This window comes from Salvelinus namaycush, chromosome 4 (genome assembly GCF_016432855.1).
Source record: "Salvelinus namaycush isolate Seneca chromosome 4, SaNama_1.0, whole genome shotgun sequence".
Lineage (NCBI taxonomy): Eukaryota > Metazoa > Chordata > Actinopteri > Salmoniformes > Salmonidae > Salvelinus > Salvelinus namaycush.
This window is the reverse complement of record NC_052310.1, coordinates 67,127,263-67,146,366: the sequence shown is the minus strand read 5'-3', so window position 1 is coordinate 67,146,366 and position 19,104 is coordinate 67,127,263. Positions and strand designations below refer to the sequence as shown.

The 19,104-nt window shown below is 44.2% G+C and overlaps 1 protein-coding gene across 1 annotated transcript in view; it reads right to left on the bottom strand.

The window, feature by feature from the left end:
* The window catches only part of rnf213b (ring finger protein 213b), an 82,390-nt gene that overhangs the window by 4,976 nt on the left and 58,310 nt on the right, over window positions 1–19,104 (bottom strand). Inside the window, 15 exon segments of the mRNA XM_038990892.1 lie at window positions 91–168; window positions 775–976; window positions 3,145–3,325; window positions 3,697–3,780; window positions 3,869–4,001; window positions 4,201–4,458; window positions 4,642–4,772; window positions 4,920–5,085; window positions 5,278–5,428; window positions 5,524–5,624; window positions 5,714–5,748; window positions 5,852–5,936; window positions 6,101–6,331; window positions 6,542–6,652; window positions 18,816–18,938. Coding sequence (XP_038846820.1) covers window positions 91–168; window positions 775–976; window positions 3,145–3,325; window positions 3,697–3,780; window positions 3,869–4,001; window positions 4,201–4,458; window positions 4,642–4,772; window positions 4,920–5,085; window positions 5,278–5,428; window positions 5,524–5,624; window positions 5,714–5,748; window positions 5,852–5,936; window positions 6,101–6,331; window positions 6,542–6,652; window positions 18,816–18,938 — 2,070 coding nt within the window.

Sequence of the window (19,104 nt, the reverse complement as noted above, 5' to 3'; positions counted from 1 at the left end):
GGTTGGTATTGAATCCACTGGGCGGCTGGGCATGACTTCAATGCTTTAAAAAAAAGGATAGTCTTAAACTGAGCGCAAACGTATGTTTACCTGAGGTATCTTAGCCCTGACTTCATCAAGGACTACTGAGAAGTCTTGCTGATGTCTGTTCAAGTACCTTGAGGTGTCCTGCAAATACATGCCTGGTTAGTATACCTGCTACTGGAAATGTATATGATTAAAAAAATAGATATCATTTATTTTCCTACTAGCATTGCCTTTGCTGATAACGACTTTACCGAGGAAAACTACTTACTATGACTGTTATACAGTATGTGGTTGTCTTACCTAGCTATCTTAAAGATGCAGTCCTGGATCTTAAGCACAACAAGTTCATAACATATTGTACGAATTGGATTCGTAACATATCATAGGAATTGCACAAAAAATATATATATATATGTTTGCAGCACGTAACATATCATACGAAATGGATGATGTAGTACACAATTGAATGACGTGGTAGTACACAAAAAACATGGACCCGTTTTGGCTCGTGAGCACCCCTTTCAAAACTACCGGCTGAAATTATACAACAGTTCTTGAGCATCACTTTAAGACGAATGCACAAAGTAACTGTAAGTCGCACTAGATAAGAGCGTCTGCTAAATTACTAAAATGTCAATGGAAAATGAAATATATATATATATACTAACGGAGAACAATGGCAAAATATGGACGTTTCTTAGGCACAATAATTGTATCAATATGATATCTCAAAGTTCTGTTTCTTACAGCTTGGATGCTTGGTTTCCCAGCTAGGAAGCGGCGGGCCAGTTGTGCCTGGATGTCCATCAGGTTGTAGCAGCTGTCTGTCTCCCTGTGTGTCCTCAGGGTGTAATGACAGTGGGATAACACCAGGGGGAGCAGCTCCCTCTCAGGGTGGCACAGGGTCAACTGTGTCTCTGATACCCCCTCCAAAGGAACACTGTAGGCACTGCAGGGGTGTAAGTAAAACATCTCACAGTTAAGATTCAGGGCCCGGTCTAGGATCAGTTTCAGAGTAGGAGTGCTGGTCTAGGATCAGTTTAGACTTTTAAATCATAATGAATGGGATGGGGAACCACTGCCAATATTCATAAAGTGCCTCAGAGTAGGAGTGCTGATGTTAAAAACCTGTTTGGGCTGCAAGCCCGACACCGGTACACTTATGACAACAGCCAGCTCAAAGTGCAGGGCGCGAAATTCAAAAGATATTTTTTTTTTAATATTTAACTTTCACACATTAACAAGTCCAAGACACCAGATGAAAGGTACACATCTTGTGAATCAAGCCAACATGTCCGATTTTTAAAATGTTTTACAGGGAAGACACAATATGTAAATCTATTAGCTAACCACGTTAGCAAAAGACACCACTATTTTTACTCCATCCGTTTTTTACTACATCAGTAGCTATCACAAATTCGACCAAATAAAGATATAAATAGCCACTAACCAAGAAACAACCTCATCAGATGACAGTCTGATAACATATTTATTGTATAGCATATGTTTTGTTAGAAAAATGTGCATATTTCAGGTATAAATCATAGTTTACATTGCAGCTACAGTCAGAAATTGCACCGAAAGCAGACAGAAAAATTACAGACACCAACGCCAAATAACTAAATACTCATAAAACATTTCTGAAAAATACATAGTGTACAGCAATTGAAAGACAGGCATCTTGTGATTCCAGACAATATTTCCGATTTATCAAGTGTTTTACAGCGAAAACACAATATAGCGTTATATTAGCTTAGCACAATAGCAAACATAACAACAGCATTGATTCAAGGCAAAAATAGCTATAATGTATAAACCACCAAAATATATTAATTGTTTCACTAACCTTCTCAGAATTCTTCAGATGACAGTCCTGTAACATCATATTACACAATACATATAGAGTTTGTTCGAAAATGTGCATATTTAGCGGCACAAATTGTGCTTATACAATGAGAACAGTGTCCATAACGTCAAGCAATCTGTCCGGCGCCATCTTGGAAAGCCACCTACTCTTATCGAAAACTATTCATAAACTTGACTAAAAAAATACAGGTTGGACAGCAATCGAAAGACAAATTAGTTCTTAATGCAATCGCCGAATTACATTTTTAAAATTAACCTTACTGCGCAATACAGGCTGCGATAACACAATGCTACACTGCAAGCAATGGCGTTTCATGCATTTGACATTTTTCAACAGAACAATGAATTATCAGCATAAAGACTGCTTACTATTAGCTGAGCTTCCATCAGAATCTTGGGCAAGGTGTCCTTTCTTCAAAACAATCGTCTTTGGGTTGAAAGATGTCCTCTTGTCCGGTCGAATTAGCCGCTAAACGTTAGCCGCCAACTGGAGTGGTGTCCAACTCGTGAAAGCGCATGGCAAAGAAATCCCAGAAAATCGCAATAAACTGCTATAAACTGCTATAAGTCGGTTTAAATTAACTACCTTATGATGTCTTTAACACCTATAACGAATAAAAACATGACCGGAGATATAGAAATACTAAAACGAAAGCGTTTGCAGGACGCCATTCTGATGTCTTCATGCGTCAAGCGCACTGTTGAAAAGAACGGTACTTCCTGTTCCACGGTCTAATATAAGGTCCCAGATTGCGCAATCGACTCCATTCAAAGTCTCACCGCTTACTGACATCTAGAGGAAGGCGTATGCAGTGCATGTACCCTCATAGCTTGCATGGGGACTTATAAACTGATCTCAGAACAGGGACCTGGATTTCTGAAATCTCACTCCCTGACAGGAAAAGTGCTGCAGAATGAGTTCTGTTTCACTCAGAGAAATAATTCAAACGGTTTTAGAAACTAGAGAGTGTTTTCTATCCAATAGTAATACTAATATGCATATTGTACGAGCAAGAATTGAGTACGAGGCCTTTTTGAAATGGGCACCTTTTATCTGGCTACTCAATACTGCCCCTTGAGCCCAAACAGGTTCATCATAATGATTTAAATGGAGAAACTCATCCTAGATCAGCTCCTACTCAGTCTGAGATGATTTTTGTATACAGAGTCTTCAAAGCCTATCAAAATCGCAAAGTCCATATATTAGCCAATCAAATGATCAAAAGTAGAGGTTTGGTAGGTGTGACTAACCTGTTGTCATGGTGACTGAGTCTCCTAACCTCTCTGACCAAGCTGTTGTGAGTCTCTAACAGGAATTTGACCAGAATCTGGAGGCAGGACCCTGGACCGTGACGACAGGGTGACAGGAACTCCCCAGAGCTCTCCATGGTCAGCTCCTTCTCACAAACCTGTGGTGTCACACCTAAATCTGCTGCTCAAAACACATGCGATACACACACAGTACACACACATCAAGACACAGAGTTAGATGGGGCGGCAGGTAGTGGTTAAAGCGTTGGACTAGTAACCGAAAGGTTGCAAGTTTGAATCCCCGAGCTGACAAGGTAAAAAAATCTGTTGTTCTGGCCCCGAACAAGGCAGTTCGGGGCCACTGTTCCTAGGCCGTCATTGAAAATAAGAATTTGTTCTTAATTAACTGACTTGCCTAGTTAAATAAAGGTAAAATAAAAAAAAGATACAGACAGGACTATTTTATCTGACAAGATTCCCCATACACTGTCCAAATGGACACAAAACAGTGGTTAGTATATAGTGGGGAATAAATGTGCTTTCTGTACATACCATTGTTGGCCACGTCCATCCTAAGGCAGTTCCACACATTCATGAAGACCTTCATTCTCCCAAGCAGCACTTTCTTCTGGTACCCTACAATGGTATAGTTTGGCGACAGTCAAACCACTCATTGATTGAGTGGTTGATTGATCGATCAACCTGAATAATAACTTCCACATACCTGTTGGTATGTGCTGCAACACCTGGGCAATACTCTGACTGGTCATCTCAGCTGTCAGGGGAAACATTCTGGACAAGTCCGCCTGTAAGGCAGCCAGCTCTGGTAGATGGTGGAGCTGTCTCACACACAGCACCTACAGTGGACAAATACATACAGACAAACATGTCTTTAAGCACACGGACAAGTATGGAAACTCTCCCATAACATACTCCATTCTCTATAAACAGGTAATAATGTGGATAACATAATGTCACATGATGAAGGTCAATATAATGGAATGGAGTGATTTCTTCTTTTGAATCCCATTCTTGATCAGTTTTATTTCCAGTTACCTTCTTTAGGAAGAGTTTGAGGAGGGGTACGGTGTTGCGTCCCTGCTCCTGGTCCACTCTCTGAGAGAAGTGCTCCACGGTGAGGGTTTCAGACAGACTCCAGAAGGAGGAGTGGTGTGTGGGGCAGTCTGAGTGGGAGGGCAGCAGGGGCAGCATGGGTCGGGGGTCCGCATAGAGTAGTCTCATCAGTGGGCTTCCACCCAGCCTGTCATCTGCACTGATACTGACCTGAGCTTCAGACAGTTTCCTCCTTAGATGCTGGAGATCAAATGGGTGGGTTAATAGGTACAATAAAAATATTGGACGTAGTTTAGTGTCCCAAATCAGTATAGTCCTTCACCAGGAAGGATGACTGTGTTATTAATGTCCTTATGTACGTACCCTGCAAACCTTCAAATAAAGTGTTACCAGAAGCCTAAACTAATCCCAGTTGGACCATACCTGGATTATTGGGTTGATAACTGCATCACAGACCAGTTTCTCCCACTGTTCCCGTCCACGTCGAGAGGACAGGTCAGGTCTTGTGTGGCGATAACCTGGTTCAGCTGAAGTCACAAACTCACTCAAATACTCTGAGGTGCAACCATTACATGGAAATATTTTAGACATTTCTTTGTAAGAATTGTGGGGAACATTATATTTATATTTTTTATATAATATTTGTAAAACTATTTGTAGAAACTATTTATTAAAACAAAATGGAAGAAAAGTGTAATCACCTGCAGTGAACTCCAGACAGGCTTGGAGAACCAGATGAATTATAACAGCCGTGTTGTCCATGTTCTGATCCAGTGTCCGACCCAGCACCTCCATGTCCTTCTCAAGGTGGCTCCACATGAACCCCAGGACATCTCGGACACCAGGGTGGATCATCTGACTGACTGCCTGCACAGACAAAGAAACATTATTTTTATCACACAGTTAACTTAACCAACATAATGGCTTTATGCCCATTTCAACAGTTGATAATTCCTTGAGATATTGTCCAGACGTTATCAATGTACTTCCGAGCACAGGTTTCTTGTGATGCCTATTCCAACTACTTGATGTTAGCTTGAGATATTGGTCGGGCCTTACCTGGTAGTTTTTGATGGTCCCTTGCAGCATGGCCAGGTGGTTGAGCAGTCGAAGGATACTGGACTGGGCTGGTGACATCTGTCTCTCTGGGGCCTCAGCCCTACGATAAGCCTCTCCCAAAATGTGACCCGTCCTGGTCTGATCCCCCACACTAAATTTACACACAGAGGTCAAAGGTCAATGTGGCATTAACTCATAAACTAGATTTCTCAGTTGTATATTGGGAGAGACGGTTAAGCAAAGGACCTTTGTTGAGCAGCAGTAAATCCATCAACTGGGTTATGACTAACACCACCAACTGGAACACCGCAGTCAAGGCATTTGGATTTTGCCACTGGTTTCCCGCACTAAGATAAAGAAGAAGAACAGAGTCAAATTTATAGGAAGAAACTGCTAAATGAGATACCTACAAAAAAAACAAGAAAATATCTCTCACCTCTCCAACAAAACACGCATGACCGTTGGCACAAACTGCAATCAAAATAGTCAAATGATTAAGTACTACTGCATATCAACAAGCGATGATGATGTCAAAAGCAATACCACGAGAATACATTTGCCAGCAAATACTCACAGTACATCTTGATTTTGTCCTCTTTAGTCATCCACTGGCGAGCCTCACTAGTGTGATCATCTGGCATGGTGGGCAAATAGGAGCCCTGTGGGACAACTGGTTATTAGCCTCAATGATCTTATTACAGTATCAACCCCAGCCACTATCCCACTTGTAGAGATATCCCTTACCCCTTCATCACAAGTGCCAAGGGGGTAAGGGCTGGGGGTTAATTTGGGATTCAGTGTATCAGAGAAAAGAGTGCCTCACCGTCATATTTTGAGGCTGGGAAGCTATCTGGTGGAGTGGAGCCAGCAGTGTAGTCCCACTGAGGAGCACAGCGTATGCATGGACCAGGAGCTCCAAAAGGAGGCGCCGTTGAGGTGGGACAATCTGGGAGATCTGGAGTCCACCTATCTGATTGGATAACAGCGCTGTGCAGAGCTCTCTGAATTCACCTGGTAGGCTGTGCTTCAGGAAGTCATCCAGTTTCCTTGTCTCCTGTAAGGAGAAGGCAGGGGAAAAAATACATTTCATACCACATGAGTTTATAACAATAAGGGAGTTTCCCAGACACAGATTGACCTTAGTCCTGGAGTAATAAGCGCGTTAGATGAAGAATCTCCATTTAGAATGCTTTTTAGTCCAGGACTAGGCTTAATCTGTGTCCAGGAAACTGCCTAGAGTTTACTATAAATTGAGAATGGTCACCTGTGGAGTGGGGTGAATTTTGGAATCAGGTGATGCGAAACGACAGGTGACCTGTCTGAACGAAGCCAGGACTAGGAGCACTTGGGCTGGAGCTCTGGAGCAGCTCAGATTCTATAAAAGAAACAGAGACAGAACACAGTCAGTCAGTGATTATATTGAATGCACCAGAGCAGATAATGTTTTTAAGGGGTCGATCAGCTTTAATATTGCGGGAAGATTGTTGCTTCCATCAATGTAATTGTCAGCATCATTTCCAATTCCCCATATATTTTGGGGGGTAAATATATACAGTTGAAGTCGGAAGTTTACATACACTTAGGTTGGAGTCATTAAAACTTGTTTTTCAACCACTCCACAAATTTGTTGTTAACAAACTATAGTTTTGGCAAGTCGGTTAGGACATCTACTTTGTGCATGACAAGTCCTTTTTCCAAAAAATGTTTACAGACAGATTATTTAACTTATAATTCACTGTATCACAATTCCAGTGGATCAGAAGTTTACATACACGAGGTTCACCGTGCAATTAAACAGCTTGGAAAATTCCAGAAAATGTAATGGCTTTAGAAGCTTCTGATAGGCTAATTGACATAATTTGAGTCAACTGGAGGTGCACCTGTGGATGTATTTCAAGGTCTACCTTCAAACTCAGTGCCTCTTTGCTTGACACCATGGGAAAATCTAAAGAAATCAGCCAAGACCTCAGAAAAAAGGCCGCTCAGCAAGGAAGAAGCCACTGCTCCAAAACCACCAGAAAAAAAGCCAGACTACGGTTTGCAACTGCACATGGGGACAAAGATTGTACCTTTTGGAGAAATGTCCTCTGGTCTGACTGATGAAACAAAAATAGAACTGTTTGGCGATAATGTTCATCGTTATGTTTAGAGGAAAAACGGGGAGGCTTGCAAGCCAAAAGAACACCCTCCCAACCGTGAAGCACAGGGGTGGCAGCATCATGTTGTGGGGGTGCTTTGCTGCAGGAGGGACTGGTGCACTTCACAAAATAGATGGCATCATGAGGAAGCAAAATTATGTGGATATATTGAAGCAGCATCTCAAGACATTCAGGAAGTTAAAGCTTGGTCGCAAATGGGTCTTCCAAATGGACAATGACCCCAAGTATACTTCCAAAATTGTGGCAAAATCGCTTAAGGACAACAAAGTCAAGGTATTGGAGTGGCCATCACAAAGCCCTGACCTCAAGCCTATAGAACATTTGTGGGCAGAACTGAAAAAGCGTGTGTGAGCAAGGAGGCCTACAAACCTGACACAGTTACACCAGCTCTGTCAGGAGGAATGGGCCAAAATTCACCCAACTTATTGTGGGAAGCTTGTGGAAAGCTAGTCGAAACGTTTGACCTAAGTTAAACAATTTAAAGGCAATAATACCAAAACTGAAGTAAATTATTCTCTACTATTATTCTGACATTTCACATTCTGAAAATAAAGTGGTGATACTAACTGACCTAAGACAGAGAATCTTTACTCAGATTAAATGTCAGGAATTGTAAAAAACTGAGTTTAAATATATTTGGCTAAGGTGTACGTAAACTTCCAACTTCAACTGTATATCCATATACATACATACATAATGTACATACCCATACATATACATATGCATACACACATATATACATACATATACATACATACATATATATACATACATATATAAGCCCTGTCTTTCAGAGATATTTCATAAAAATCCAAATAACTTCACAGATCTTCATTGTAAAGGGTTTAAACACTGTTTCCTATTCTTGTTCAATGAACCATAAACAATTAATGTACACTTTTCTTTAACCATTTATGGTCTTTAATGCAGGGCCGACAGACAAGTTACTTACTTTTTCCCCCTTCTACTTGCCTCTTCCATTTTTGTGGTCATGCTGCAATTAGTTGGTTGTAATTTTGGGTAGAGAAGACATTTCCATATGTCTGTGTTAGCTGCATGTGTGACATAACTCAACGAGTCATATTTATGATGTCATTTACAAAAATTATACTTTTTTTTTTTTTTAAATACATTTTTTACAATTTTATCGAAAAATACATTTTTTATTTTATTTTTAATTGTATTTTTTTTTTATTATCAATAAGTGTATTTGAGTTTAACCACAATATTAACACCTTAAAGGTTTCAATTGCATCAAGAAGTTCCTCCTCTGTAATTTGGCCTTCATATGAGTCTTTCTGTACAGATGTTAATTTGACATTATTAATAGGAAAAAATTCCATACAAATAGCTCCGGTTAGTGGGGATGAAATGAAAACATATTCTTAAAGTACTTTACTTCCTAATTAAAAATATATAATTTGGTGAATCAGATTTATAATTATAATTATTATTTATTATTATTGTATTATTTGTTCTATCTTTTCAGGTGGATTAAACTGAAATTGCAACCAACTTTCTAAGGCTTGTTTAAAAAAGACGATATTTTGGAGATGATTTCGTTTTCAAACAACCGAAAGTGAGCAGTTGTAATCTGAATAAAGGGAAAAAGGCCATACTTGAACATGGAGTGAGACATTCCTACCAATTCACTAGAGAACCATTTTGGATTTAAACATAACTTTGTATGACTGATGCCTTTAGTGAGTGTTACGAATCCCGCCGAGGATGGTGCCTCTTCCCGTTCGGGCGGCGCTCGGCGGTCGTCGTCTCCGGTCTACTAGCTGCCACCGATCCCCTTTTCTGTTTTCATTTAGGTTTGTCTAATTGGTATCACCTGTTTTGTGTTTAGGGTAGGGGGTTATTTAACCCAGTTGGCCCGCCGACTTTTGTGCGGGCTTGTTATTCTGTTTGTTGTGGTGGTGTTTTTTGTATAGTGGATTCGGTCCTAATTTATGTTGGACAGTAATTTTGACGCGCCCGTTGTTGTGTGGCGTAGCCGCTTCAGAGATTATTTCTGGGTGAAATAATACATTTCCACTTGCTCATTATTACCCTGCTCTCTGCACCTGACTCCTTCATTTCACCATCGGAATAGTGACAGAAGCTCGCACCATCCCATGGAGTCAGCAGAAGCAGCAACCACCCCTCTTCCATCGATGGAGGAGCGTGTCCTCCATCACACCGCCGTTCTCCATCGGATTGGGTCGGCGATGGACATGATGATGGAGAGGATGGAGCGATGGGAGAGGAGTGGTTTCCCGACGTCTACCCCAGCTCCTTCACGGACGTCGCAACCTACTCCTTCCACGTCAGCGTCTGGTTCAGGCGCATTGCGTCTCGCGCTCCCGAGGGAGTACGACGGAGCGGTGGCTGGGTGCCAGGGGTTTTTGCTCCAGTTGGAGCTCTACTTGGCTACTGTTCATCCGACTCCCTCGGGAGAGGAGAGTGTTAGCCTCCTCATCTCCTGTCTGACGAGTAGAGCCCTGGAATGGGCTAACGCGGTCTGGAACGGTCCAGACTCGGTTCGAGACCACTACCCAGAGTTCACCCGCCGCTTTCGGGCCGTATTTGACCACCCTCAGGAGGGCCGAGCGGTGGGTGAGCGACTGTTCCACCTCAGACAGGAGACGAGGAGTGCGCAAGACTTCGCGTTGGAGTTCCGGACCTTGGCTGCTGGTGCGGGGTGGAATGACAGGGCCCTGATGGACCATTACCGATGTAGCCTTCGGGAGGACGTCCGTCGGGAGCTAGCTTGTCGGGACACTACACTCTCCCTCGATGAGCTTATTGACATGTCAACACGACTGGACAACCTGCTAGCTGCCCGCGGGCGTTCAGAGGGGGTCCTGTCAGTTCCACCTCCCAGCCCTCCCGCTCCAACTCCGATGGAGTTGGGAGGGGCTGCATCTAGGGGGGCCGGAGGAGGTGGCTTCTCTTGCACCTATTGTGGCCGAAGAGGACACACTTCGGACCGGTGCTGGAGGAGTGCCTCTGGGAGTAGAGATGGCAGGCGGAATACTTCTCGGCCACCCCAGGTGAGTAGGCACAAGACTCACCCAGAGCTTCCTGTCGGTCACATGTTTTTGGTTATTTTTTCCCCTGCGTTTTTCCCCTCTCTCCAGCATAAGGCGCTAGTAGACTCAGGCGCAGCTGGGAGTTTTATGGATCGTGGACTCGCCCGTAAGTTGGGTATTCCGCTGGTGCAGATAGACCCACCTTTCCCTGTGCACTCCTTAGATAGCCGTTAGGGTCAGGGCTGATCAGGGAGGCCACGATTCCGCTGGACATGGTAACGCAGGGGGATCATAGGGAGCAGATTAGTTTCTACCTTATTGATTCACCTGGGTTTCCAGTGGTGTTGGGGGTTCCCTGGCTAGCCATTCCCAATCCCCTCATTTCCTGGAGACAGGGAGCTCTTCAGGGGTGGTCAGAGGAGTGTTCAGGTAGGTGTGTGGGAGTTTCCATCGGTGCCACGTCGGTGGAGAGTCCAGACCAGGTTTCCACTGTGCGCATTCCCCCAGAATATGCCGATTTGGCTATCGCTTTTAGTAAGAATAAAGCGACCAAATTACCACCTCATCGACGGTGGGATTGCGTGATAAACCTCCAGGAGAACGCTGCACTTCCCAGGAGTCACGTGTACCCATTGTCACAGGAGGAGACGTTGGCTATGGAGACATATGTCACGGAAGCTCTGAGACAAGGGTTCATTCGGCCCTCCATGTCACCCGCCTCGAGTTTCTTTTTTGTGAGAAAAAAGGAGGGAGGACTGCGTCCGTGCATTGATTATCGAGGTCTAAATTCAATCACAGTGGGATTTAGTTATCCGCTACCTCTCATCGCTACGGCGGTGGAATCATTCCACGGAGCACGTTTTTTCACAAAACTGGACCTCAGGAGCGCGTATAATCTGGTGCGTATTCGGGGAGGAGACGAGTGGAAAACAGCGTTTAGTACCACATCAGGCCACTATGAGTACCTCGTCATGCCGTATGGGTTAAAGAATGCTCCAGCCGTCTTCCAATCCTTTGTAGATGAGATTCTCAGGGACTTGCACGGGCAGGGTGTGGTAGTGTATATTGATGACATCTTGATCTATTCTGCCACACGCGCCGCGCATGTCTCCCTGGTGCGCAGGGTCCTTGGGCGGCTGCTGGAGCATGACCTATACGTCAAGGCTGAGAAATGTGTGTTCTCCAAACAAGCCGTTTCCTTCCTGGGTTATCGCATTTCCACCTCAGGGGTGGTGATGGAGAGTGACCGCGTTAAGGCCGTGCGTAATTGGCCGACTCCGACCACGGTAAAGGAGGTGCAGCGGTTTTTAGGGTTTGCCAATTACTACCGGAGGTTTATCCGGGGTTTTGGCCAAGTGGCGGCGCCCATTACCTCACTGCTGAAGGGGGGACCGGTGCGTCTACGGTGGTCGGCCGAGGCAGAGGGAGCCTTCAACCAGTTGAAGGCACGGTTTACTGAGGCTCCCGTGTTGGCGCATCCGGACCCTTCATTTGCGTTCATAGTGGAGGTGGATGCGTCCGAGGCTGGTGTTGGAGCCGTGCTATCACAGCGCTCGGGCACGCCACCGAAGCTCCGTCCCTGTGCTTTCTTTTCTAAGAAGCTGGGTCCGGCGGAGCGGAACTATGATGTGGGGGACCGGGAGTTACTAGCTATGGTAAAAGCCCTGAAGGTGTGGAGACACTGGCTTGAGGGGGCTAAATACCCTTTCCTCATCTGGACTGACCACCGCAATCTGGAGTATATCCGAGAGGCGAGGAGACTGAATCCGCGTCAGGCTAGGTGGGCCATGTTCTTTACTCGCATTAGATTCACGATCTCTTACCGACCAGGTTCCCTCAACACTAAGGCCGACGCGCTGTCTCGTCTCTATGACACGGATGACCGGCCCATCGATCGAACTCCCATCCTTCCAGCCTCTTGTCTGGTGGCCCCGGTGGTATGGGAGGTGGACGCGGACATCGAGCGGGCGTTGAGGGTAGAACCTGTGCCGTCCCAGTGTCCGACTGGCCTTAGGTACGTACCGCTTGGTGTCCGTGATCGATTGATTCGGTGGGCTCACACATTACCTTCTTCGGGTCATCCGGGGATTGAGAGGACAGTGCGGGGTCTTAGGGGGAAATACTGGTGGCCCACCTTGGCTAAGGACGTGAGACTCTATGTCTCCTCCTGCTCGGTATGCGTTCAGAGTAAGGCTCCTAGGCACCTACCGAGAGGGAAGTTACAACCCCTCCCGGTTCCACAATGGCCATGGTCTCATCTCTCGGTAGATTTTCTGACTGATCTTCCTCCATCTCAGGGGAACACTACCGTTCTGGTCGTTGTGGATCGGTTCTCTAAGTCCTGTCGTCTCCTCCCATTGCCTGGTCTCCCTACGGCCCTACAGACTGCGGAGGCTCTATTTACCCACGTCTTCCGGCATTACGGGGTGCCGGAGGACATCGTATCTGATCGAGGTCCCCAGTTCACGTCCCGGGTGTGGAGGGCGTTTATGGAGCGTCTGGGGGTCTCGGTCAGCCTCACCTCTGGGTATCACCCCGAAAGTAATGGGCAGGTGGAAAGAGTGAACCAGGAAGTGGGTAGGTTTCTGAGGTCGTATTGCCAGGACCGGCCAAGAGAGTGGGCAAGGTACGTCCCGTGGGCAGAGTTGGCCCAGAACTCACTCCGCCACTCATCAACGAACATGTCGCCCTTCGAATGTGTACTGGGGTACCAGCCGGTCCTGGCTCCGTGGCATCAGAGCCAGACCGACGCTCCTGCGGTGGAGGAGTGGGTACAGCGCTCTAGAGAGACCTGGCGGGCAGTCCAGGACTCTCTCAGGCAGGCCAGTGAACGGCAGAAGAGGAGCGCTGACCGCCACCAAAGTGAGGCCCCTGTGTTCGCACCAGGGGACAGGGTCTGGCTCTCGGCCCGAAACCTGCCCCTCCGCCTGCCCTGCCGGAAGCTGGGGCCGCAGTGTGTGGGGCCATTTAAAGTCCTGAGGAGGATAAACGAGGTGTGTTATAGGTTACAACTTCCCTCTTACTATCGTATTAACCCCTCGTTTCATGTGTCTCTCCTCAGGCCAGTGGTAGCTGGTCCCCTTCAGGAAAATGAGGTGCCGGAGGTCCCTCCGCCCCCTCTTGACATCGAGGGGTCCCCGGCGTACGTGGTACGAACTATCCTGGACTCGAGATGCCGGGTGAGGGGCCTGCAGTACCTCGTGGACTGGGAGGGGTACGGTCCGGAGGAGAGATGCTGAGGAGAGATGCTGGGTACCGGTGGGGGACATTTTGGATTCCGTCCCTCATCGCCCTGCTCCTCGCCCTCCGGGTCGTCCTCGAGGCCGGGGTCGGCGCCCCGCAACAGGGGGGTACTGTTACGAATCCCGCCGAGGATGGTGCCTCTTCCCGTTCGGGCGGCGCTCGGCGGTCGTCGTCTCCGGTCTACTAGCTGCCACCGATCCCCTTTTCTGTTTTCATTTAGGTTTGTCTAATTGGTATCACCTGTTTTGTGTTTAGGGTAGGGGGTTATTTAACCCAGTTGGCCCGTCGACTTTTGTGCGGGCTTGTTATTCTGTTTGTTGTGGTGGTGTTTTTTGTATAGTGGATTCGGTCCTAATTTATGTTGGACAGTAATTTTGACGCGCCCGTTGTTGTGTGGCGTAGCCGCTTCAGAGATTATTTCTGGGTGAAATAATACATTTCCACTTGCTCATTATTACCCTGCTCTCTGCACCTGACTCCTTCATTTCACCATCGGAATAGTGACAGTGAGAGGTCTAATGCTTTCATATTTAATCATTTCTGCCCTCCGATTCATATTCTTTATTTAAATAGGCCCTTTTAATTTTGCCCTGAATATTTTTTGTTCATATAATTTAAAAAAACAGGTCACTTGGTGTAGGCAAAACCATAAGCAAATATGTAAACTGTGATATGACTAAAGAGTTAATCAGGGTGATTTTTCCACAAATAGACAGGTATTTTCCTTTCCATGGTAGCAAGATCTTATCTATTGTTGCTAACTTTCTATAAACATGTATTGGAGTGAGATCATTTCTTTCTTTCGGGATTTGTATACTGAGTATGTCCACATCCCCGTCAGACCATTTTATTGGTAAACTACATGGTAATGTAAAAGTTACAAAATTTTGTGATCCAATACGCAATATCATATCATAATTTGGTTTTAATCCAGAGAGGTTAGCAAAAGTATCTAGATCCTCTATGAGGCGGTGGAGGGATTCTAATTGTGGTTTTAAAAGAAAACATGAATCATCAGCGTACAATGACACCTTTGTTTTTAAGCCACGGATTTCTAATCCCTTAATATTATTGTTGGATCTAATTTTAACAGCTAACATTTCGATGGCAATAATAAATAGATATGCCGATAGTGGACAACCTTGTTTTACTCCTCTTGATAGTTTAAGACTTTCTGAGATATAGCCATTATTTACTATTTTACACCTAGGGTTACTATACATAACTTTAACCCATTTTATAAGAGATTCTCCAAAATTGAAATATTCTAGGCATTTATATATAAACTCCAGTTGTACTTTATCAAAAGCTTTTTCAAAATCAGCTATGAAAACCAAGCCTGGTATCCCCGATATTTCATAGTATTCTATTGTTTCCAGTACTTGTCTTATATTATCTCTAACGTATTGTCCATGTAAAAAACCTGTCTGATTAGGATTAATAATATCTGACAATACCTTTTTAATTTTATGCACCAAGCATTTAGCTAGAATTTTTGCGTCACAACACTGAAGTGTAAGAGACCTCCAATTTTTTAAATTGACTGGATCTTTTTATATACCACTTGGATCCTGTTTCAATAATAATGAAATCAGACCTTGTTGCGTGTCTGATAATCTATCATTTATATAGGTGGTTAAAACATGCTAATAATGGTCCTCTGAGTATATAAAAAAAAGGTTGGTATACTTCCACTGGTATGCCATCCTGCCCTGGAGTTTTCCCAGCCTTAAAGGCTTCAATTGCATCAAGAAGTTCCTCCTCTGTAATTTGGCCTTCATATGAGTCTTTCTGTACAGATGTTAATTTGACATTATTAATAGGAAAAAATTCCATACAATTAGCTCCGGTTAGTGGGGATGAAATGAAAACATATTCTTAAAGTACTTTACTTCCTAATTCAAAATATAATTTGGTGAATCATGCGTGACTCCATCATTTGTGACAAGTTCCGATAAAAAACAATTGGTAGCATTTCTATGTTAAAGATTGAAAAATAATTTGGTGTATTTTCCCCCATATTCCATCCAGTTCGCTTAATTTTTAAAATACACTGCTCAAAAAAATAAAGGGAACACTTAAACAACACAATGTAACTCCAAGTCAATCACACTTCTGTGAAATCAAACTGTCCACTTAGGAAGCAACACTGATTGACAATAAATTTCACATGCTGTTGTGCAAATGGAATAGACAAAAGGTGGAAATTATAGGCAATTAGCAAGACACCCCCAATAAAGGAGTGGTTCTGCAGGTGGTGACCACAGACCACTTCTCAGTTCCTATGCTTCCTGGCTGATGTTTTGGTCACTTTTGAATGCTGGCGGTGCTTTCACTCTAGCAGTAGTATGAGACGGAGTCTACAACCCACACAAGTGGCTCAGGTAGTGCAGCTCATCCAGGAAACCCACACAAGTGGCTCAGGTAGTGCAGCTCATCCAGGATGGCACATCAATGCGAGCTGTGGCAAGAAGGTTTGCTGTGTCTGTCAGCGTAGTGTCCAGAGCATGGAGGCGCTACCAGGAGACAGGCCAGTACATCAGGAGACGTGGAGGAGGCCGTAGGAGGGCAACAACCCAGCAGCAGGACCGCTACCTCCGCCTTTGTGCAAGGAGGAGCAGGTGGAGCACTGCCAGAGCCCTGCAAAATGACCTCCAGCAGGCCACAAATGTGCATGTGTCTGCTCAAACGGTCAGAAACAGACTCCATGAGGGTGGTATGAGGGCCCGACGTCCACAGGTGGGGGTTGTGCTTACAGCCCAACACCATGCAGGACGTTTGGCATTTGCCCGAGAACACCAAGATTGGCAAATTCGCCACTGGTGCCCTGTGCTCTTCACAGATGAAAGCAGGTTCACACTGAGCACATGAGCACATGTGACAGACGTGACAGAGTCTGGAGACGCCGTGGAGAACGTTCTGCTGCCTGCAACATCCTCCAGCATGCCCGGTTTGGCGGTGGGTCAGTCATGGTGTGGGGTGGCATTTCTTTGGGGGGCCGCACAGCCCTCCATGTGCTCGCCAGAGGTAGCCTGACTGCCATTAGGTACCGAGATGAGATCCTCAGACCCCTTGTGAGACCATATGCTGGTGCGGTTGGCCCTGGGTTCCTCCTAATGCAAGACAATGCTAGACCTCATGTGGCTGGAGTGTGTCAGCAGTTCCTGCAAGAGGAAGGCATTGATGCTATGGACTTGCCCGCCCGTTCCCCAGACCTGAATCCAATTGAGCACATCTGGGACATCATGTCTCGCTCCATCCACCAACACCACGTTGCACCACAGACTGTCCAGGAGTTGGCGGATGCTTTAGTCCAGGTCTGGGATGAGATCCCTCAGGAGACCATCCGCCACCTCATCAGGAGCATGCCCAGGCGTTGTAGGGAGGTCATACAGGCACGTGGAGGCCACACACACTACTGAACCTCATTTTGACTTGTTTTAAGGACATTACATCAAAGTTGGATCAGCCTGTAGTGTGGTTTTCCACTTTAATTTTGAATGTGACTCCAAATCCAGACCTCCATGGGTTGATAAATTTGATTTACATTGATCATTTTTGTGTGATTTTGTTGTCAGCACATTAAACTATGTAAAGAAAAAAGTATTTAATAAGAATATTTCATTCATTCAGATCTAGGATGTGTTATTTTAGTGTTCCCTTAATTTTTTTGAGCAGTGTATATTACACTGGAACTTTCGTGAATAAGTTACTCCATTTCTTTTAGTTTTTCCTCTAACGTATTCTGTGCCTCTATGGTACAGTTTTTATTGCTATCTAACTGTTCTGTTAGTCCTTCAATTTCCTTTGTTAATATGGACTCTTTTGATCTAAATTGCTTTTGTTTTATAGATGAGTACTGAATTGCATGGCCTCTAAAGGAACATTTAAAAGTGTCTCATACAATAAGGGGATCTGCTGTACCTATGTTATGTCGGAAAAAGTAAGTTATAAATTATTCTGTTCTAGTTATAAACAAGTTATCATCCAGTAGGCTTTGATTAAATTTCCAATATCCTCACCCACGTGGAAATTCTGTAAGAGTAATATATATGCCAATTATGTGATGATCCGACCACATTCTGTCCCCTATCAACACTTTTTAAACTTTTGGTGCCAGAGAGAATGACATAAGTAATCAAGACGACTTGCTTGATTAAGCCTCCGCCATGTATATCTCACTAGGTCAGGGTAATCATATATCCACTAATTCCAATATATCCATGACATTCATGATTTCCTTAAGTGCCTGAGGGTGATAGTTTGTAGTGTGATTTCCTTTATGGTCCATAGAGGTATTTAAAACCGTATTAAAATCCCCCACCAAAATAATAAGAGTCTAGTGTTGCTTGTAGAGTTGATAAATTCATATATATATTTTCAAAGAAGCGTCATTATTTGGACCGTATAGGTTAATAAGCCATATCTGTTTATTGTCCAATAACATATTTAAAATAATCCATCTACCTTGATGATCTGTTTGGACAATTTGCACATTTGGATCAAAATGACTCTTAATTAATATCATCACCCCTTTTGAATTTCTTTGCCCATGGGAGAAATATATTTTGCCCCCCCAGTCCTTTTTCCACAAAACTTCATCTAAAATTGTTGACTGATTTTCCTGTAAACAATAGATATTATATTCCTTCTCTTTTAGCCAGGTAAATACTGATAATCTTTTCTTATTATCGCTAAGCCATTACAATTATAACTGGCTTATTTCACCACTTACCATAATGAGACACAAGTTTCAATTCTATTTATAAAAATATATGTTTGTAAACGTAACATTAAAATGTAAAAAAAGATTAATTAAAAAGATTCTCTCTAATGGATCTAGTCTGTATGTCAAGTAAGGCTTCTCTCAGAACGATGTTCTCCTTTTTAAGTTCATTAACTTTGGTTTCAATCTTATTGACTGTCCCCCTTAGCATGTTTGTGTCTTTCTCCAATGTCACAGCTTTGACATTACAAATAACCTTTTAGTCGTTTAAGCAGACGCTTTTATCAAAAAGACGTACAATCTAAAGAGGGTAACACCGTTAGAACACTATTTTTAGAACACTGTGATTAACTACATCTCTATGTTCCAGGGATGTGTGGTAAGGACGCTGACCTGCAGCGTTGTCCGGAGGGGGTCAGTATGAGCGTCTAGCAGGGCCTGAGTCACCCCGTCCCTCAGGGCCTGGTACGACGGACCACAGCACAGGAACCGGTCCACCTCTGCTGGAAACAGCCTCTGAGAAACACAACATGTGAAAGTAGGATGTGTAAAGGGCCTATAAAGTGTGTACAGCATTTGGCCAACAGGTATTTATTATTAATTTAATTTGATAGGATGATCATCATCGACCTCGCATCTTGCAGGTACCTCATTATTGTTATGTTGTTTGCTCGCTGATGTC